Source organism: Pygocentrus nattereri, chromosome 10 (assembly GCF_015220715.1).
Source record: "Pygocentrus nattereri isolate fPygNat1 chromosome 10, fPygNat1.pri, whole genome shotgun sequence".
In the NCBI taxonomy this organism is placed as follows: Eukaryota; Metazoa; Chordata; class Actinopteri; order Characiformes; family Serrasalmidae; genus Pygocentrus; species Pygocentrus nattereri.
In genome coordinates, this window is record NC_051220.1 from 23,712,913 (window position 1) to 23,736,923 (window position 24,011).

A 24,011-nucleotide genomic window follows, 5' to 3' on the forward strand; every position below is an offset into this window, starting at 1 on the left:
TTTTGAATCACCTTGCTGCTGCAGAGTGATGCTCCATCACCTCAAACAGCATTTGGTTGGACCAAGTTCAGCCTATCAATTCATCCTATATACAAGTAAGCCAAAAGACCAAGATTCAAAAGATGAGATACTCTGGATCGTAAGCAGTGCCTTTTTTCTCCAATTTGACTCTGAAATTACATCACTCTGCTACTTTGATTACATTTCAATCGTTTGAACCACAATACAATACTCTTATGGCATTTAAAGATTTGTGATATGCTATATACTGCAATATACATATACCAATTAGGCAGAACATTATGACCATTATCCTTGTTTCTACAATCATTGTCCATTTTATCAGATCCACTTACTATATAGGTGCACTTTGTAATTCTACTATTATTGACTGTAGTCCATATGTTTCTCTGCATACTTTGTTAGCCCCTTTTACCCTGTTCTTCAGTGGTTAGGACCCCCATAGACCGTCACAGAGCAGGTACTATTTGGCTGGTGGATCATTCTCAGCACTGCAGTAACACTGACGTGTGGGTGGTGTGTTAGTGTTTGTTGCGCTTGTCTGAGTGGATCAGACACAGCTGAGCCGCTGGAGTTTTTAAACACTATGTTCTCTCACTGTCCACTCTATATTGACATGTTGAGATATACTGTGATTTGAGCAACAAAAAATCTTCTATTCATCTCATTTCAATCTTTTTAGTGAAATAAAAAATTTAAAGCATCAGTCAGGTGAATGAAATTCTTGGGGTCTTATTGGCAGATTACACCAGTTCTGAATCCTGTCTGAACAGCTGGATCATTCCATTTTCCCACATTAATGATGAGTATACAATCTGTTCCTAACAAGAACTACACTGATTGAAACCTTGATCTCAAAACCGTTAATATGAAACCCAAAACACTGTCTATTTTAGACTCCATATACAACTCTAAACCTAACAGAACTAAGACCAAAAAAAAAACTCAAAAGCCAACTGCCTCCCTTACAGCACAAGAAATATGTATAAAAAGGCCTCTCGTTCCTACATAGTTCACCAAATACAGACATACAAACTCTTAAATTGGAGTCGGCAGCCTGCACTTTACCCTGACTGTCATTATTTCATTTTAAACCCAATGCACTACAGTACAAAGACAAAACAACAAAAAGAAACGTCATGTCACTCTGCTCAGTTGCATATGAGCTGCACTGTACAGGCTAGAAATAGTTCAACTCAAATCTGTTTGAATCTGTGTAAAGATGAACAGCCTCCCCTAAGAGAGCAGTAAGGAGAAGAAAGACTCATTGTGCAGTGGGAGTGGATCCTTGGGGAACAATGCTGTAGGCTATAGTGCAGGGCCTAAAGAAAGAGTTGATGCAAGAGGGAGAAAAAGAATGCAAATCAGAACCCAGACACTGACTTAAAGGCCAAGAAATGTTAACTGTGCATAAAGTAACCCCTTAAATTACCCACGCTTCAACTGCTCACTCTCGTAACTGCACATACTACACCATAGCACTCACTGAATACTTAATATGTTACTAAATCACTTAATAGTCTTAACTGAATAATACGCCTACAGTTTAAAGGGGCTGTCAAGTAGACTGCAGATGCCTATTTTAAGTCTCAGTCATGTAAACTAATGAAAAAACATTATTCAAATGGAGTTAAAGGCTAAAAAATGCTCTTCCTGATCTGGACTGTAATGGTGTTTCCCAGTGTATGGTGGCTAATAGTGGCCTAGCCATGACACTGTAAATAAGCCCACAACAGTAGGCAGTGAACACCTGGATATGTCACAAACAAAAGAAAGAATATGCTAATTTTACCTGTACATGGTAATTTTGACGACAGAAATGCAGAGACCAGAGACCAGATGAATTTGTTCAGCCAAGGCAGTCACTGAACACTGAGTAACAAAGCAGAAGCTGGCTACCTAACATGTGGATGAGTGGCTGCAGCTATTGTACGATACTTAAAGAGGACCAGCCATATAATCAAACAGTAGGTCTTTTGATCAGTTTTTCAATCTACTCAGCAAATATTCAAAAAAACATACATACATTTTTTGCAGTACAGCTTTATAAATATTGAGAGACGCTATTTGATTCGAGACACTGCTTCACACATCTCTGCGGTTTTGGTTTAGTTTCACTTTAACTAAAACATTCAAAAGATTACTGGATTCTTATCTCCTGCGAGTCACTACTTTAGCTTTGCTCTTTCTCTCCGTGAGCAGGCTGGCCCTCCCTCTTCCCCATCAGTCAGTGCTAGCCAATGCGGGCTGTTAGCTGATCTGACAAAAATGGCAGTTAGCATTCTCCTCTAAGCGTGTTCAGCTGTCCAATGACGTTACGTTAGATGCAGTTTGAAAACATGCAGTGGCTGGCTTCACGTGTCTCAGAGGAAGCTGACAGTAGCTTTCACTCTCCCAGCTTGGTTCCACTGTGTGATAAGGGGAGATAGAGAATAGAGGGGATGAATAAATTAAGAGAAAAAAAACATTAAGCCAAAGGATTTTAAGACTGCAGGTGGGAATGCAAAGAAGATGCAGTTTCTCCTCAATAATTCAGTGGACAGTAAGACACAAACAGATGCAGGTACATTTCTGGAGCTGAAATAGGTTAGGCCTGTGGTAACTCATGCAGTCATGTTAACTAGTGCATGTTAAATGATTTGTAGTTGGCTACAGCTAACTGGTACAGCAGTGGATGCTGATGCGGACTCATCGTCTTCTAACCAGAGGTCATTTCTTCTAAGTGGATAATGTGGCAATATATTAGTTTGACTAATATATTGTTACAATACTGCCTGCTCTGTGAACTCCAATTGAGAAAGATTTGATTTTATGATCAAATTTTTGTAAGACCATGTATGTCATTCCGTCATGTTGATTCTTGGAAAATCTTGATAGAGAGCCTGTGACAGGATTGATCTGTTTTTTTTCTCCAAAATGGTCAGACAGTAATGACTGTGGTTTTTCAAAGCTTTTCAACAAGGCAGCACTTTCCACTTTAAACAGCTTAAAATTGTTAATGGTATAGCCTATTAAAGCACTCAAATTCCAGCTGGCCAGCTTGGCCACTGGTAGTCGCTTAAACTTAACAAAAGAGACTTTGGTTTCTATGATGCACAAGAAGTCAAGTGAATGGATGAAAAATCTCCAATTATGACTGGTAAGTCACTTCACATCAAAGACTTTCAAAATAGCTCCAACCAACTCAAAACAAAAGTGAAATCATCTCTCATTTGACAATGATTAGTGAATTCATGCAGGACACTTATAGCTAACAGCAAAAAAAAAAGTTTAAGGGAATAAGCTGTCAACCCATTTAAGGGGCTAAGCACACAAACCCACACAACGGTCCACAAAACACACCTGCAACAAGCCTGAGATTTTTGAGCTAATAAGCCACACTAGATGGTGCAGACCTAATATGCTCTCAGGGGGGATGTTTTTCAGGATTGCCCCCAAAATGGGTTTGTCCCCTGGCATAGTAATGTCTCTGTGGGCCCCACAGAGCTGAGCTGGACTGAGCCAGACTTGGACGCCTGCTTGGTCCATCTGTCGCCCACAGCTCTGGCCCACTGAGCCTCGGACCCCCAGAGAGACGAGGGCCCATGTGTCACTGTTCCCATCCACATCATCCCATTCTGCCAAAGGCAGCCCCGCTGCTGTTGGCCAGGCAGCCTGAGGGGTTCCCTGTTAGAGCCTGACGCATGGAGCACATAACTACTGTGTGCCCACATCCCGCTAGAGTGGGTGTAATCCATATTACCATCTGCTGCTTAGCATCAAACAGACAACTGGAACTTGTTCAATATGGCCTGTATGTGCTGCGTCTACGCAGAGACAATTTCTTCATCTGCTTCAACATATTATTAACATGCACTAGTTTCAAAGTTTATATTGATGAAACTCATTTAAAGCCAGTGTGTGTCCTTATATTGATAACTCCTGCCATGAAGGAATGATGTATCCTAAAATAGAACTAGCAGCATGAGGGTTTTTTCATCTTCATCATTCTTTTCTTCCTCCTCCTCCTCAGTCCCAGTAGCAACAGGGGGTGGCAGAGGCTCCATCAATCAAGCAGTGAAGAGTCATTGGTGCCCTGATCACATTTCCCTACTTACAGACAGCCCCACCCCCCCGCACACACAGGACATGAGAGTAAGAAGAGAGGAGAAGAGGACAGCCCCAAGGTCATCTCCTGGGAAAGAAGATGTCATGGGAATATTGTCTCTCTCTCACATACACACACACACACACCACACATTTTGTACACAAACCTACACAATCCTATACTCACATATAACCGCTATCCATTGGCTTCAGTGACAACAGCAAGAGAATAGAAACACTGTCTCTTGATAATAATGAAATAACCATTCTGAGTCCTTACTGTGCTATCCAAGGCATTTGACACACTCAATTAACAAAGTTATTATTATTAATATTATGGCAAAATGTGGAGTTAAGCATAGTTTAAAAGCTAGTTATTATATAGAAAACAATGTATATTATGGCTTAAGCACCTGGTTCAGGCTCAAGAACAAAGCTGTGGGATTCCTCAAGGGTCAATTCTAGGTCCCCTATTGTTATATATATATGTGTTAGTGGCAGCAACGAATTTATTTTTTATGTTGAAAAGACAGCCATAAACAAATCTCATCTATAAACTCTAAATTATCCAATATTTATCATGGCTAACAAATTATCAATCGACATTAAAAATGTCAGCTTTTAAAGGTGCTTTTATAAAAGGTATAAATGCACTTCCACTAGTCTGAATGTCCAGTGACACATTAACTCAAGTCCACTGTACTAAATTTATTGTAACAGATGACAATCTGCATGGAAAAAAGCACAATATCCCAATTTGAACAAAATGGCAGAAAATTATTGGTGTTACCAAGACAGTCAAATTCTTCCTGCCACAAAAAATGATGCTTCATCAATTTGCATTATTGCATTATCTAGGCTGGTATACATTCCTCATAAACACTGTGTTGCAACTGTCACTCATTATGTAATTCAAAATCTTCAGAAACTCAAGTTGTACCAAAATAACCACTTGTGAATATTTTCTTTTGCACATCTTCCTGACTGCTTCAGATACAGTATTTAACCTTTCAGGTTCATCATTACTCTTTGCAGCTTTCTTTAGGACATCATTTGGACAATTTACAATCTCTCATCAAGCACTTGCAATCTGAGGTCTACTACATCTTTTAAAACAAATCTAACAGTTTTGTCACCTTCAAAAACATAGTGTCCTTTCGCAATAACACACTCATTTTTATAGTATTTGGCACTGTGGTATGTATATAATTCATCATTTTGTGCTTTAGAGAAAGTACCTTGTACAACCCCTTTGTGAACTATTTACATTCACTACAAATTATTTTTGTCCTCACAGTTTCGGCTGATAGTTTAGTTTTCTCTTTTGTCCATGTTGTGCGAAAAAATCACAATTATTTAATTATATAATAAATGATGTAGTCAGGGTGTGTGATTGTGTATGTCTGTCTGCCCTGTGATGGACTGGCGACCTGTCCAGGGTGTATCCTGCCTTCCGCCCGATGACCGCTGGGATAGGCTCCAGCACCCCCCCCCCCCCGGCAACCCCGAGGGAGAAGTGGCTTCGAAAATATGTGTGTGTGTGTGTGTGTGTGTGTGTGATGTAGTTAGTTACATAATAAACTGCATTTGCATTACATTCTGTATTGATGTTTGATTTTGCACCTTTTTCCTGATTTTGACTTCTTTAAAAAAAAAAACATGAAAAAGCAGAAAAGATAATTATGTATTGCTAACTGAATGCCTTGAATCTGCAGTTTCAGCAGGATCTCTCTGTTGTTTTTATGAAAACTATTTACTTCAAAATAATTATGACATCATTTTGTTATCGCCAGTGATAACTGAAGATTCTGTTTTATGAAACAACAACAACAACAACAAACTTCAGGATCTCAATATTGTTTATGAGCAGAACACTGATGTGACCTCCAAGAACATGCTAAACACATTAGAATATCATCTCTGCATGTCCTAGGCAACCACAGCAAATCAGCCCTTAGTAGCATTCAGCATACTAAATTATGCCTGAGCAGGTGGTTCACATAAAGCATCTGTGAGGTGAACCTTCATATGGCATCAGTGGAGCCCATCCTGTTTGTTAAACTGTGGGAGTTGCGTCTCTCCATGTTGACGTACTTCCCCAATCTGAGGCAGGTGATCCATTAAAAGTGCATGCTAGATCAATAATTAATACCAGCGCCATTACAGACTCCCACTGTCTGCCTGGCTCTTTTTCTTCTGTAAGACCCCAGAAACAGGGCTTTCACACACAGGCCTAGTTAGAGTCTTCCAAAAGAAATGGAACTAAACAAATATGGTGCATGGTGAATAATCTTCCCATGGGAAAGGAAAAATAGTAACGTCACTTAGGTCAAAATGAACGCATTGTTGTAGGCTTACTTAACAATGTGCCCTTTGCAACGCGCTCACATTAAGGCACTTAATGTTTGCATAATAAACATATTTACGTGTTAAAACATGAAACTTAATATCTGAAAAATTATTTCTGAATTTTAACACTAGCATCTCGAATGGTTAACTGCATACTGGAGTATATGCCTGTGCATGTACGATTTGTCATTTTTTCCTGATCAAACAGGCCAAACATAATTGCAAAAAGTTGATGTTTCTATTATTTAAACCAAGGTCATGTCACAGTATTCTAGTAGGACTGTTCTCATTTATGTGGCCTGGAGGGACAGAGACAACATTAATACAGTTGTATCAATAATTATCTTTAAATCGCTCTAGCTGGTACTACTCTTTTTAGCCATGCAATGTAATTTCCCTTTTGTTGATAACACTCTTACAGTGTCTAAAACAGTGTCTGAGATTACCTAACAACTGATGATTGTCTGCGGTTTGTATGATACTATTGGGCAGGGTGTACACTTCCATTGCTTGACAGCTACATTAGCCTCATAGCCCCAGTGCATGTCTTGGCTGTGGTGCAGGTCTATATTTGTGGTAAGGAGAGATCGTGTCTGAATTTTAAAAGACTGAATTTTTTTGGTTTAAAAATGATGTTTCACCACAATTTCTCTGACGTGTTTAAATGATGCACTTAGCTAGTCTGCAGCCCTTTCCCAATTCCTCCTTTCCCCTTACTTTGTATCATCCTTAATCCTAAGTTTAAAGAAGCAAAAATACATCTAGCCTAATCCATCCAATGAGTACATTCAGTTTTTTCACCACTTACAGCTGCATGCAAAAGTTTGGGTGCCCATGGTCATATGACATGTTTGTTGATTTTCTAAGTGACAATAAGTACAAATCCCCTACAAAGAACAGGTCTGCACATTTTAATGCACAATTTAACATACAAAAAAAATAAAATGTATGTGAGTGCAAACATTAGAGCACATTGTATGTTTTATTTTTTCCCAACTCAAGCAAATAAAAATTGTACAGACAAATGTAATATGTAAGTTTCTTCTCTGTACAGGATGTGCTAACTTATTTTAATTTAGAAAACCCCCAAAACATGTAACTTTATCACGGGTATTTAAAAACATTTGCATACAACTGCACTTTCTTTTAAATTAGTCTTAGTTTCCAGCCGAAATGAAAACACTCTGGCCTCTAGTGCATGAGCACAGCATCCACCCAAAAATAAACCTTCGATTTTGTCTGCAGACTCTCAGAGTTTCTTGCTTATTCAGGTTACAATCAGCATTATGGCCTCTAAACCACACTCTAAATCAGATGCCCACATCTCCATACCAACAAATTGATCAGCTCTTTTCTTCTACCCTTCCTCCCCTCTCTCTAGAGGTTTGCCCTATTTCGAGACAGAATGGAGTTCCAGAGGAAGCAGCTTCTCCATTTTAAGATTATACAAACAATGTGCTCTTTCAGAATACCAACAGGTGTGTAGGTGAGCTTCAAAAAGCTGCCAAATCTTTATGGCTGCCACTATTGATTGTATTAATAATTGAGTAATTGACTGTTTTTAAGATGTTTTGGATATTCTTTTTAAAGGCCATACAATAAAAATGGTTTTAAATAAACAATAACAAACCATGCACACATACAACACATACAAATGACTCTTTGTATCAGGCTCTTTTTTCAGCAGTAGCATTTAAAATGTGCATTATCATAATGTAAACTGACAACTAATCATTGCAGATTAATCAAAAAGGAAGAATGTAATCTGTTAATTTAACTAATTAATTGCAACAGCCTGACAAATCTTTTACTTCATTCAATTAAATCAGTTTCAGCTTATCAAATATATTTTAGCCGTATGTTTGTTTTGTGCATAGAAAGTGCTGCTGGATTGCTGCTCAATTTCGTTGTACACTGTGCAATGACAATAAAGGCATCTTATCTTATGTTTCTGAGAACACTTCTCATTTCAGAAGGTGAGAATGTGTGAGGTCTAATTTCTTCTCTGTAGACTCACTGTACTGCACCCTCCGCGCTGACTATAACAGAGCAGTGATAATTAGTGCTGTCCTCTACTACTGTCATCCTTAAAGGAGCCTTAGGGGCTCTTTAGTGAATGTTTCTGTGTTGGATACTGTCCCTGACTGCTGTGGACCATGCTTGAGTGTCTCACTGTTGATCCTTCAAACTGTCTGAATGCTTCTGTGTTGTCCAGAAGTGCAAATATTTAATCACTATTTTACTATTATTCAATTATTAATAGTTTCATTTTGACAACTCATTATACACACATACACACACACAACATATCCTTCTTTGTCACAGGTTTTACTGGAGTCCATCCCAGCAGTACACCTCATTATAGACACATGTAATATTTAGATTTTTTCTGTCAAAATTTTCAGTGCTGCTTTTTTTTTTGCTGACCATTTTTGGCTGAAAATTTTTTCATTGTCTTCACCACCAAATTTTATGGGTTATTTTTTTTACCGATTTTTTAAATAGAAACGTACATTTCCAGAACTTTCTATTACCCAAATTTCAATATAAACAACATTATTTGCTCTTATTTCCATCATAAAATTGCAACACCAATCAGCCAAAATCAAAATAATAAACTGATCAATTACTGATGGCGTGTTCAGAGCAAAAATCTGCCCATTCCAAACTCTGTGAATTAATTTCTTGCATCCCTATTTAAGAACTTTCATTTTTAAGCGTGTATCTTCATGAACCAACACATCCAGTGTCTCCAGCAGGAAGGCATCTCAGAACTACTACACTTTCCAAACGCAGCGTACAAGCACGATCAGCTGAGACAGCAAAAGCGCTCTCTGGTGACAGCCCAGAAACATGTCAATGTTTTAAAGCAGGGAAAGAAAGAGATTCTGTTAAACAACCAGTTTTCAAAGAGGTGCTATTTACCGAGGGAGATAAAACATTAACTGTGTTGTCATACATGCTGAAGGCAAAACCTTTTAAGTCTGCTGAACACTACCACCCAGCAAGCTCTGCATTAATAATACCATCATTCATCTATTCATGATAGTTTTAAGCTCACTGAGCCCCTGTGCAGATGTGGCTCACGCTAGCTAAAATAGTTTCTCACAGTGCACGTGGGTTAGCGCTTGTTGTGGAGTGGTGAGTACCCACACAGACCGGGCCACAGGTCACAGCTTAGCACCTACACTAATGTGTATCGTAGGAGTAAAGAAATAAACACAGCGCTTTCTGTTGACTCTCCATTCGGCTGTTAACGTCTCTGTGTTCTGTAAACCGAAAAGTGAAGACAACAGTTATTTTGGGAATCTGAGTGATTCCCACACACACACAGACGTTTCTCAGTTGTGACAGGCAAAATGACCTCTGCTTGATCTTCAGCTTGACAGACTGCTGATGGGGATGGACAGATCTCATCTCTCTCTCTCTCTCTCTCTGGACCTGTTTTTCACTCTCTCATGTCACATATATGCACACAAACACATTAGAGGTGTACATCTCCAATCTCACATTGATAAAATCTGATTATGAATCTTTGCTAAACATTTCTAAATATGAACTCAGTCCATGATTTGATTTTGATTGTTTTTTAATGATTCAGACTTTTATATTGAATACTGAAAATAGCAAAGAAAACACAAACTGTTTCTTAACAGTTCAACTGGGAGTAACACGAGCACAAATTTTACAACTTAATTATATTTAATTGTAGTTATAACAGACTGTGAAGCTAGTAGCAAGTCACTTAAAAGTCTGATTAACTGAAGCAAAACATAATTTAGATAAGCTTTCTTATCTAAATATTTAAAAAATACATATGAAGAGAGTTATAATTAGTGAAAAAGGCTGTGTCAAACACTGGGAAATCTGTGGCACTGTGAAAGCATGCTTTTGATGAATGTGTGAAAAAAATGCACTGCTCTGAATTTATATGAGGGAGATATGGATGTCTCTCATTGTTTATTGGGAGTGTTCAAATGTTTTAAAACTAAGCCTTAACACTAACACTGTGTTAAGGCTATATTTAGCTTACTGTTTATCTGAACTGATCATAATGGAAAGAAATTTAACATAATGTGGCCCGTGCAAAAGATATATAATGTATTTCTTAATATATTTTTCATTGTCTGTAGAGAATGTGTTAAATTATTTTCAGTTGCAAAATCAACAAAACATGTAATCTGATCAGGGTACTTAAACTTTTCCATATGACAGTACATAGGTGGATTATATATGCGTATAGATAATTTCCTCTACATGTGCTACTCTGACTTATTTTGGAAGGACCACGTTGGTGTTTTTCTCCATCCTACCCTGAGAAAATCATAGGTCACCAATTTCAGCAGTGGTCTGATCATTTTAGTTTTGTCTACATACACATCTCCACAATTTTCATGGTTTTTAACCACTGCTACTTGCAGTATTTAGACTTCAAGCACAAGTTTCCACTTTCCAAACAACAGATGCTTTAGAAAAGTCTATTACCCATTACTTGGTTTGAGTGGTAGAAGTTAATCAGCCTTTCATGATGCATCCATGCATTTTTATTCCTCTTTATTTGTTTACACACACACACACACAATGTCACCCCCCCCCCCCCACCCCCACTTTGCTGGGAGCAGTATGTGTAAGATCTATACGCTTAAGCTTGACAGGCATGCGAGGCGTACTGCTGAGCCAGTGGGCCTGACAGCCGGGCGGCTCCAGCTCACACCATCACACGCACACTCATTATGGGCACAAGCAGCAAAAACGAAAGGGCAGACTCTATCAAGCTGCGCTGACAACCACCACTGCTGCACTTGACTCAAGCAGAAATGCAACCCCCCAAAACGTTCACCCGCTCAGCACCACAGCTCAGAGAAAGAGTCGTCTCAGTAGAACTGCATCATACGGAAAAAATAGTAGTGTTGCAATTACATTGCCTCACATTGCAGCTGCAATATACTCTACAATATATTAACAATGTTGGCGCACTGCTGCACTGGCCTGCTTTATCCTATATTTTCCAAAACTGATTTTAAGGACCTAAAAGTTCAGATAATACCAGCTGATGTAGTTGAGCATCTTGCAGTTTAATTTTATACTACAATAGTTTTGGCTAAACAGTATTTTACTGACAAATATGATGACCAGTTGTCAATTGTGAATTTTGAAATATAATTTTGCAGTTGTGGGTGATGCAAAAAAGTTGAGCAAAGTTTAACTTTATGCAAATCAGGAGTGAAGCAATGTGGATATTACCAATGGGAACTGAGCATATTGGCATATGCTTTATCTCCCCAAGATGAAACAGTGTGCCCATTTTTCAGTTCCTAGACATTTGTTCCAACTAGAGATTAAGAAATGGCAGCGGTCCTTTTGACACAAACAGATAAGAGTAATCGCAAAGACTAAACACTGTTTACTTCATATACTGCCTGCAGAAACAGTGATGAACTATGCAAAGAACATATCTGATTTGTTCATGGTATCAGTGAAATCATGACAGCCAATGGTCAGCTCAAGTTCAGAAAAGCCCACAGGTGATGAGCAAACAGCGATTTGGGCAACAAGAGAGGAAAAGTTGCTGCCGGTAGTTAAGAGATGAGAGTTAAGAAATTCAGTGATACCATGACCAAATAAATCGTTAACTCTGAGCAAATGTTTAGGTGATATTTTCACCAATATCCAAAAAAATGCAAGCCACCAATACCAGCTGATATTATCAGCCAAAAGATTTATTGATTGGGGTTTAATCAAAATTCTTTAAAATACCCACAAAAACACCTAAACTGTGACTGGTCAAGATGCAAATAGCAAACATTAAAAAATTAACGCTGTGACTGAATCAGTTTTGAAGCTATGTGCAGTAACAGTATAAATCCTTGATGTCATGCACCATTTTGTAATTGGTAACCACACATACAGAAGAAACTCCAGACTTAAGCTGTTTTTCTCTATGGGAAAAATGAATGGCACATAAAAATTGCCACATGACACCCAGGGGTAAATAATATTCAAAGCTGATATGTTTTGTCCCGCAAATGTCACTGTGTCCTTCTTAATTCGGAGGTCGTTAAGTGGTAAAACTACAAATATTAATACATACATAATAAGAAAGTTACAACTACTGCACACTGAACTGAAATTATTACTAGTACTATTAACTCATTTTATATAAGAGCTTTATATAACATCAGGTACTCAAATTTTAGCTTACTACTGACTCTGGAGCAGTGAGAACGTATTCTGTGGAGTGACAAATCACGCTCCTCTATCTGGCAGTCTGATGGCTGGGTTTGACAAACACCAGGAGAACATTACCTGCCTGAATGCCTTATAGAGATAATACTATGTTTTTCAGGGGTTGGGGTTGAAATTTTAATGCTTCAGCAGACCAAGATATTTTGGACAATTATATGCTTCTGATTTTGTGGGAACAGTTTAGGGAAGGTTCTTCTCTGTTCTAGCATGACTGTTCCCCAGTGCATAAAGCAAGGTCCATAAAGGCATGGCTGAGTGAGTTTGGTGTGGAAGACCTTGACTGGCCTCCATAGAGTCCTGACCTCAACCCCATCAAACACCTTTGGGGTGAACTAGAATGCAGATTGCAAGCCAAGTCCTCCTGTCCAAAATCAATGCCTGATCTCACAAATGGGCAAAAATTCCCACAGATATACTCCAAAATCTTGTAGAAAGCTTCCCAGAAAAGTGGAAACTGTTACAGCCGCAAAGGGGGACCATCTCCATATTAATGCCTATGGATTTTAGAATGGGATGCTTTAAAAATCCTGTAGATGTAAAATGTAGGTGCCCCAATACTTTGTATGTAGCAATGTTCCTATTTCTACTACTTATAATTATCTTATAATTCAAAACATGTACACAAGACAAACCACACAGGCTTTAGAACTTGTTAGTAATAATAAGATTTCCAAAAACACATTTATTTTTCTAATAGATGAACACAGATTTGACCCGTGGGCTCTCCTGGTGCTAATGGCAAACCACAGGGGAACGGTTCCAAAGGCCAAAACCACAATAATTCAGAAATGCAGCCCTACTCCTCACAGAAGAGAGCTGAGAGCATTTATAATGGAAAAGTCTCTGGATCTACAACTCATTGCATTATATCCTATTGCACATCCCAAGTCTGAACACTCTGACCCCCCCCCACCTTATATATGCCCATGTCATGATTCTTCTTCTTCCCTCAGCCTCCGGGCTCACATTTTTCTTTCTTTTTGATGAGTAACAGAGAAAACAGTCATTTGATACCGTTAGGGTCATGGCAGTGCAGGAGAAAAAGAAAGCCTAAAAATAGCTCCCCCCGCTTCCAATTATACTCTGCACGAGGCAGCTCCAGCTCCAGCTCCAGCAGATTTCTTTCCCCCCATGATCGTAAATCTTCACTCATAATCGCATTCACCCAGCACACTGGTTCTCTAGCGCTAGAGGAATAAACGCTAAAGCCAAATTGATGGAGGGGACAGCTCAATTTGCTGTCTGAACAGTTTTAGTAGGAAACAAGTACAATTCCTCAAAATTCAAATTGATTCAAAAGCTGTAAAGACATCACAGACCCAAATCAAATGTATCCACATATGTCTTTGCAGAGATCTATTTTCCAAGTAAGTTTAAAATTGAATTTATGAAGCAGATAGTTATGGTTCTAGATTCTGATTCAAAGTCACTGTAAAACACTCGTGTACACTTGTGTTCACACACATCAACTAAATTCTTCATTAACGCATCCAGTTATTAAAAACCATTGTACCGTTCATGGAAAAATCTTGTGCTTGTCTACTGTTAATGAACTACCCTGATTTCCTGAAGAATTGTTTATTGTGATTATTAATAATCAGTAGTCAACTGTGACTATTTTGTTAGGCCTTCAGTTCAAGCCATAAATGTCAAAACTTGGCCAAAAAACAAGGAAGAAACACCTATTCAATGGGTCTGAAAGAGCCACATTTTTCTTTTTTTATTTTTTCGTAAAATTTCCCTTGGCCACACCAAACCTGCACCCCATTTGGGGACAAGGACTACTCTACTCTCCCCTACTTTCCTCTTCTTTAAATTTGTGCAAGTACACTGTAAGAAACACTGTGTAAGTGTAAGAACAGTGTAAGAACCAAACAACAATAAGCAAAAACAATCCCCTTTCCCTCCCTCCCCACCTTAAATATTCACAGACAGACTGTCTGCAGACAGACCATTTATTAAAACAATATTTATTATACCTAACTACGGCCAGCCCGAGCAGCAATTTACAGGATTGGTAATTAGTGGGTAATCTTAAAAAAAGACAAAAGCCATAAATAACTATAACTTTAAATATAAGGCCTTAAATATAAGGCCTTACTGGTCGCATGCTATATGTCACTATAGAATTCAGAAATTACATGTCTGGCCAGAGTGGTTGAATTAAAATTCACCGACACACCAAACTAGTTTGCCTGGGAGTTGCCACAACGGTAGCAGCACTAGTATAATCCACTCCACATCTACTGCCAGAACACACAACTACAAGCAGGTTTAAGGTTCTAAATTTCTTTTTTTTGTGTCACCCTCAGTACTAGTGGCTATATTTCATGCAATTCCATGAATTCATACAAATCTCTTATTGCATCTTATAGTCTCAAACTTTAAGGTGCTTCCTTGAATCCTTTGCTATTTTTACTCTTCCAACTTCAATAGCTACATGGGAAGGAATGTAACTTTTCAAGCTCTAAAGGAAGGGTACAAATGTAATTAAAAATTATACTACAATTATTCAATATAACGCAAAAAAAACGAATAAAACTATGACATTATAGGAGCAGCTGAAGTAAATCATTAATATTTTCTGTTGAAGATGCTGTAAAAAGTTTTTTAGACACAGAGCTGCAAAGCTAAGAAAACTGTTTTTCCCATTGCGAGAAACTGACTGTACTTTTATTTACTACAAAATCTGGATAATTAAATGTAGATTACCTAATCTTCCTTGTTTTTCCCCTTTTCCCCTGTTTTATTTTTCCAATAAAACTTGGTTTGCTGTGACTAGGATCATTTCATCCAGTACTCAATGATGTCTTCTATGTTTTAATAGTGGATCAAAATTAGGGGAAAATAGCTTGGCAGGTTGGCAATAAAAATTAATTCCTAAGTATTTTATATATTTTTTTGTGAGTGACGTAGGACAGTTTAAAGTTGTGTGCATCCAAAGACTGAAATTTAAAATTTTTTTTAATTTTCAAAAAGTTTTTAATGAGGAAATTCAATCAGATCTTGTGAAGAGTAGGTCTAATACACTATCTGGCACACAATATTCAATGTTCAAACTTCGAGCCAGAAAAAGTGGATCATCTTTATCAAAAAGTGGCCTTAATTTCTAGAAATTAATCACAACAGAAATCACAATATTGGGCAGTAAAATCACAATCATTTGGATTTTAAATTTTTATTATGAATCGTTCTGCCTTACTCTATGATAATGCTAACTTTGCTTTTATGAGATTCCTAACAGTATTTTAGCACTATGCGAAAGCTGCTGCCCAGGAACAATTTTTGGTTTGAGTACATTTGAATTATGTGAAAGACATTTTAGATTTTTTTTTTTAAACTTGGTGAGACTACCGCTTGTATTCACAGTCACTGACGTATCTAGGACTTCCAGAAGGGCTTTAGTGTCATTCCCTCTCACAAATTTGGCTTAGATAATACGTTTGCATGTGTTGCATCTTTTTTTTCGAACTCAAATTGATGAAATGAGTATCACTGCAATATATGCAGAGATTACATACAACATGCATGATGTTTCTATTAAATAAAAAATAACTATAAATTACAGACATGTTTGCTGAAATCATTTGGGAAGGCCCTTGTTCTAAAAAAGCAATACTCCATCATGTATTACAATCATGTATTAGTGATTTTTACCACAGTTCATTGAGTCTATTTAATTTCATGCCATGCCAGCATCATCAACAACAAACACTCCTTAACATTGATGAAATCACTGTAATGCATGGTCACTCATAGCTAATTGCTTTAGTAAGGCCTTAACATTCACAGACATCTACATAATTTATTATTATGTTAAGAGTGAATAAAAGAAATGTGGACCCACCAGCAGGTCAGTGAACGTTAATTTGACTTGGAGGAAAGAAGCTATAATAGATGCCGTGGAATAAATACAGACACATGTCATGTTGTGCCAGGGCTATTGGTGAAAAGGTGCCTCTGTGCATGTTCAGAATTACCAGGATCAGAGCAGTTCTTCTCTTCAGTCTCATTGTCATCCTCCATGGCCATCAGTCTTCGGCCTGTGTGTGGAGTCTCCTGCAACACGATCCCATGACCTAAAACAGCCACACACATCCATTTAAACTGATTAGAAAAACATGTTCTGAATGTGCTTCATGTTGTACTAGCATACCAATTGTATTTTTGTGAGAACTCTTTTTTATATGGTACAAACATACAACTATGAAGAATCATGTATGAAGCTATGAAGAATCAGGTTTGGAACCGGAGGTTCTATGTTAGTGTATCATTTGTTATGCGTGACTGTCTTAGTTTCTCAGAGGGCACAAAGGCTTAGGCTTCCCATCACTCCTTAAGACCTTCCCAAAGTACAGAACAGATGACCAATCTGATGACTGTGAATCAAAGAGAATTCATTCATTCCTTTAAATCCACAATCCTCTGAAAGGCTTTGGCTAATATAACATTATTAAATTAAACAATGGCTCCAAAGTCTTATGTTATTATAAATGTTACTCCATAGTTGAGGTGCATAAAATAAAATGGCTAATTAAGAAAGTCTGCCGCACGTTTTCCAGGGAAAGCCAGTTCTGAGAATCTGGGCTTTACAAACCTCACTAAGGCTAAAGACTAATTTCACAAGATTGGTGCCAAATGGTCATGCTAATTCGTACTTCTTTCACGCCAAGAAATCACGCTCCTTGTCCTGAATAGTTTCAATTACATATTGCTCTTACCAGAAATCAGACCTGCCCACTTCAGTAACTATTATTTTTTGTGTCAAATATCACTGAGTGGTACAACTTCATCATACTGAACATGTGAGGAAGGTGAATGTGACTGAGTGGAATAATTCACACAAAATATGCCGCAACATTTCCTGTTAATGTCTGTTTTTCAACAGTAAATTAAATAATTTCCCAGTGAGTATTAAATATGAAAAGTAATGTTTTTATATTCCACTGATATACATTGTGTTGATATAGAAACAGATGCACATATGGTCATATTCCTAAAAGTATATATACCTTTTTCACTTTCACTAAGAGTAGTAAACTGAAATGACACTCCTCTTATGAAATGACTCTATATGATATATATGATGGTGATTTCTGTACAAATCCTTTGTAAACAATACAATGTAGTTACTTCACATCATTAGAGATGGGGAACCTGTACTAAATAATAGACTACGATCCAGAGTATCTTTTTTGGTTTGGAGTTAAATCAGCTACTGTTCAAAGCTGTAGAAGAGAGTTAGTAAGAAGAGTGGGTGTAATAGGTTCACTAAAAATATTAATTGCAATAATAAGTGTTCGATTATGGAAGTTATATGGAAAGAGATTATCTAAATATTTTATGTGAAACTCCACAGGCAAGTACAAGAATGAAGGTGCACTTCCAGAATATTTCAGTTCATTAAAGTTCACCAAAAAATCTCAGTTTTATCTGATATTTATTCTGTTGTTTTATCTCATTTGCTCTTTCTATACTGCATCAAGACTCATTCAGTCACTTAACATTTGGTATACTTCAAAAAAGCATGGATACTGGGAGGTTAATTTGATTTTATGTTCCAAAAATAGTCATAATTAATTATTAAATGACTTTTTCTTTATTCCTTTGAACTACCCCAGCTGTTTTTGTTACTGTGCCTTTAAGACTGAGCTATGAAAATGATCTCCATTCTGATTGGCAGTCAAGGCTGAAACACTCCTTATAACTTCAGTGTAAGTGGGAAGGGCTAAACTGCTACAGGCCTAATAGATGGATTTATGTAAATGTGCAGGTTTTGGTCACATCACTAAAACAGTCAATTAAATATGTCTGTATGGAGGACTGTAAGGGCAAAGCAGTGAATAGTACATTTTGAAACTAACAATGTTTAAGTACTGTATTATTCTTCATTTCAAAAAAGTGATGAAAATTCAGTCTTACACTGTACTAGTCAATTTGACATGAACTATTACATACTGTATCTAATGTTGGACCGCAGTCAACTGCATGTAGCTAGAAACTCTTTCCACAACAAGGCTTATGGTCATACATAATCCATAGACCTATATCAATGCAGAAGTTACGCACCTCAAACATGAAAAAATTCAGGCTAACTAAGGTTTTATGAATGAAGCTAGTTATTTCAGGCATGGTGATTTCCAGCCATATTAAACCAACTGTAAAGAGAGTTCTTCTCCTCGTTCTTAAAGCTTTTTTTAATTAGCCCTCTCTGTGTAGCCACTTAAACATCACTGGCAGGGCTCCTTGTAAGCATGTGCATTTTTGAAGAGTCAGCTGTTCTGAAAACGTCAACTCTTTTTCAGCAAACCTGTAAATACTCAGCGCTCAGCCACCTTCATAGGAGAGGCACAGGCAGAATCCTGATAAGCATGACCATCATGCTGACTTATCAGCTATGCCACACACATAACTGCAACTCAGCAAGCAGATTCATCAGCCTTGTCGCAGTGATATCAGACACATATAATCCCTTAAGCCCCTTGTAATGTTAGTGCACTTAATGACTAATATGATGCTTACAATCCACACCAACGCTTACTGATCCTGAAAACAGAGATGCTGACGTCTCCATTCTTCACTGGAGCTTCTGTTAATTTAGTCTCCAGTTCTCTTTTCCTAGGCTCTACCATAATAGAGTCAGTTTGACTTCAAAACAGACTTGAAGAAAATCAAATTTAAAGTAGATCAACATAAAAAAGAAGGTCTGACCTGCTTGACACTCAAAAGTGAAAATCAATACTGGCAGATAGTCTATAAGTGAATAAGTGAATCTGCATTGTCTATTTCTCTGGACTAGTGACACCTTGTGATTACGGAAACTAAGCAGCGTGTTCAAACAGCAAGCAGTGTTTGAAAAAAGTAATAGTCCAAAACAGATATGATATATAGGGAACATATACACTTTTATACTTCCACTCTTTCACCTCACTGGCTATTTTGTAGGTCCAATACATAGGTGTACTAATTTGTAGCCCATCTGTCATTTACAACTGTTCATGAGCCACTCTCTGCTCTTAACAGTAGGGGTGCACTGGCCTGTATATATATTATATATATATATATATATATATATATATATATATATATATATATATCCCTGAAATCTGTAAACCTGTAAATGAGCTGATTACTTGGATCACATGTACTGGAAGCAGGAATAACACTAAGACAATTACTCTATTTAAAAAGCTGGATTGATTCAAATGTACAGTTAATGAATCAGCTTAGTGATTACTTTGCAATGTGAATGATAAGAAAGGCACTCACAGGTCACTGTAAAGCCATGTTAAGAAGTCAGTAGTGAGATATTAGCACTCAAACCTCTTTTATGTTTTTATTATATACATTTTATGTGCTAGCCCAGTGTTTTTTTTCCTGTTATCCTGATGATAATAAATGTTTTTTTTTTACATCCTGCACATTTCATGTGCCAAATGACAATATCCAGTAAACAGGACAGTGAATTCTATTAAAATAATTAAATAATAATATTATCTCCACATTCACTGAGCCTCACCTACTGCCACTCCTCAACAAGCACAAGACTCTTTTAACAAATGAAGAAAAATCTTAAATGACTGTGTTTTGTGATAATAATCCTAATCAAAGCATCATTTACTGCACCAAATATCCAGATTACTGGATTTATCTCAAAATGTCAAAACATTCTGTCTGCACGAATAAATGTCTGCTATTTCATTTCTAATCTTTCACGAGAAGGACCTTCTAGAAGGGCTTACATACAGAAACATTTCTAACATAAAGACAGGATTGTTAAGAGACTGGTTTGGTCTTGGAAGCAGTGAGCCAGTGTCTCACCAGCTGCCACGTTTGTTTTTTAGGTTTATGACAAACAGAATATTCAAATTAAATTAATTAAATCATCAACTAATACAAAGACTGAGTTCTGTAGAAACGCATGAGAGTGAGTGTGGTGATGTACCTGCTACTACAGAGCTAGAAGATCTGGTGGAATGAGGGGATTATATATCACTTTTACAGTATGCATGTTTTCTTCCAGCCTATAAAAAGCGGAGTGAGTGAAGCTGTTTGGGAGTAAAAGGAGGTCGCAATACGTTAAACACGAGTCCTGAGACGGGATGTTCCCTACAACTGCGCCGTGTCTGAGTGATGTAGACGAGCGTAAATAAGCAGTAGTAGTCTGAATGTAGACACTCAGACCGGACAGCGGCTGTACAGTATGTACAATACGGGCTCTAAGAGGCACCATTAACGCTGTTTTTCACACTGCGCCACCGCCACGCACAGACTGGCTGCCTCCGCGTTTTGCCGCGTGGACATGTGAGGACGCTGAGCGAGGCGAGAGTGGCCGGCGTGTGTCCCTGTCTTTACAGAGCCCAGGCCCTCAGGGGAGGAGGAGGAGGAGTGCTGGACAGCGCTGTCCTCTCAGCTTCAACGTCTTGTGTAATCAACTGGCATCAAATCCCGCTCGCTCGCGTGTGGATTCTCCAAAATGGGAGGCGAGGACGACACTCGCCACACGAGAACATAGCTCTGCGATTCCCACTACAGGGGAATTACACCGCAGCGGGGAGAGGAGCTGAGCTCGCCAGCCGCGTTTCAAAAACATCCTCCCACCTCCAGCGCACTGGAGAACACCCTTAGCCCCTCTCTGCCCCCCTCCACACCCCAAGTCCCGCTCACCTGATCGGCTGAGCACCGCCGACATGCACCACGCCGCCAGCAGGACGCTGCACACGAAGCACACCTGCACGAAGAGCATCTCGCGTCGCTTGCGCGCTCGGAACAGCCTGGCCAGCGCGCTCTTCTTCGACAGCGAGCTGCTCTGCTCGGACTCCATGGTTTCGCCGCGCCGCCAACTCAGCTCGTCAGTTTCCCTCCAAAAACGAAGCCGCAGGAGATGCAGTCAGAGCCCGGCCGAGGCTTTGGAGAGGACGGCTGACATGGGGCTCTCCGTGGCCGCTCTTTGTACCGGGTTTCTGCCTCAGAGCACCGTGGAGAAGCTAATCAGTTCAGCTAATCAGTTTTCTAACCGCACATTGTTGTTTTCACTGACGGAAGGCTGTCCTGCTCCACTGATGAAGCCCGGTTTACCTCAGGACTCCCTCACTGCACTGTAACGCGCTGAAGAACGGCGGACATTCGGTTTTCTCGATTTGTAAAGAGGCTAACGTCCCTCTCCGTTACTAACCGCTCTCCCTACGTAAACACAGCGGAGCATCTTCCAAGCTAGGCGCAGCTTTCTCCTCCACATCAACTCTCTCCCTCACACTCCTGCGCTCTCTCCCTCTCTCTCTCTCTCTCTCTTTTTACACATGCGCCTGGGACTCCTCCATGTGAGAGTCTGTTACGCTCCAACACGTGATAGTGGGCGACCCCCACTGAGCAGGCTCGCTTTAAGCGGCGCTGCTCTCTGCCGCACGCATCAAAACGCCACACACTCTAACGAGCCGTGTCCACTTGCTTCTGACCAGCCTACGTCTGCTTCACCCTCGAGCTCTCCGAAATGATTTTCTCTACAAAAACGCCCAGCAGGACAGCACTGTGTGTTAGTGTAGAGTTTAAAGGACTGCACTGTGGCTGTGTGGCTGTGGATATATTCACAGTGATTAATTCAGTTTGGATCAAACAGGGGGAGGCTTGACCTGCGCTCTTTCTGCTAATTCACGTGCAGTTCTTTGACTGTTTATTGGTGTTACTGTACATCAGGGATGGAAAAAGTACGACAGATTATATTGACGTGAAAGTATGAGTACTTTCTAAAAAACTTACTCAATAAAAAGAGGAAGTGTAGAACTTAAACTGTACTTCAGTGAAGGTAATTTGAACATGCTGGATTATATAAACTAAACATTTGAACTGATTTGGCCTGAATTTTTTAACAAAAGTTTTTAAAAAAAGCTGAAATGACACGTCTTATGGAATGACTCTATATGATATATATGATGGTGATTTCTGTACAAAAAATCTTCCGGCCTTTGAGATTACTTAAGTACTTTGAAGGTCTAAATGAAAATATAATGAGTTAAAAGTTGTTTTTATCTTGGAAATGGAACTGAATAGAAGTGTTCAATTTCAGCAATATTTGAAGTAAAAAGGTCTCATTGTGTCATTGCATATGTGTTATATTTGACAGTTTTGACGATTCACCATTCATCTTTCATCACCATTATTATTTTTAAATTTAAAAATAAGGAAAGCCCCTTTAATACACCCCTCTAGTACCCATCTCTAGCACACACTAAAAAAAGATGGTTCTTCTAGGGTTCTGTAATAAAGACAGGAACCGTGTAGTAAAGCTATAGAATCATGAACACATGTCTAAAAATGGCTCTTTGCATGGTGAAACAGTTCTACAGACTGATGGAGAGCACCAAGAAGAGTTCTTCTAGTGTTACAAGCTTGACATAACAACATAATCTAACAATAGTGGAACCCATTTGGTGTTATTTAGAGCCATTTTCAGCAAGGTTCTGTATAGAACCATATAGAATACATTCTCTTTCGATCTGAACAACCATTTCACCGTGCAAGGAACCACATTCATAAGCATGAAAGAACCCTTGAAGAACCATCTTTTATATTAGGTGTTCAAACCTTTTGTGTATCCCTAGTGAGTCCCTTATTTGCATTTGTTTCTATCATAACGCTAAAACAACTTCATAGAATAAAGTATAATATATTTAATAGAAAGTAACATTTAATTATAGTAAGTACAATTAATTAAGTACTTTCCACCAATGTTGTTAAACGCTTACCGTCACTTCCTGGCCAATTTTGTGTACGCTTGCTTATTAACAGCAATATTAAGTGGCTTATATTAAAACCTACCACAACTTGTCTCTCAGTGCATTAGGGACCTATGCTACACGTCACTGTTGTTGGAACCAAACCTCATATCTCCAAAATGAGAACTTTACAGTAGAAAGAAAAATACTACTTTACAATTCATGTAAGTCAATGGAATCAGGCTTTTTTCCAAGTCATTTTGGTCTGTTTCTTCTGGTCCATTCATCAAGAAATTTACACACAATATAAAAAGGGCAACAGGCACTTTCAAATTACGTCAAAAACTAAAAAACTTCGAAAATAACAAAAATGGACATACAACCTTTTCTTCCGACAGCAGTGATATACTACATTTGCTACATTTGCACCTCAACATCAGTGAACAAGGAGTATGAATGGGTGATACCACTGCTTTTCTTTTAGATTGAATAAAAAGTGGACAGATGTTGAGATTTGACCGATATTTCAAAAATTAAATGTGTTGTACTCTAAAAGAGCAACATATTTAGATGACACTGGGTTACTGAGCTAAAATA

At 38.4% G+C, this 24,011-nt stretch overlaps 1 protein-coding gene across 2 annotated transcripts in view; it reads right to left on the reverse strand.

Annotated features, from left to right (window-relative positions):
* Nucleotides 1-21,986, reverse strand: part of slc24a4a (solute carrier family 24 member 4a) — a 45,570-nt gene extending 23,584 nt beyond the window's left edge. Inside the window, exons 1-2 of one of the 2 annotated variants that reach the window (XM_017694529.2) lie at nt 21,370-21,986; nt 16,683-16,781 (exon numbers count right to left, since the gene is read on the reverse strand). In XM_017694529.2, the coding sequence (XP_017550018.1) occupies nt 16,683-16,781; nt 21,370-21,526 (256 nt within the window). In that variant the 5' untranslated portion in view covers nt 21,527-21,986. The remainder of the gene's footprint in view (nt 1-16,682; nt 16,782-21,369) is intronic. The other variant, XM_017694530.2, reaches the window with a different exon arrangement.
* Between the last annotated feature and the right edge of the window lie 2,025 nt (nt 21,987-24,011).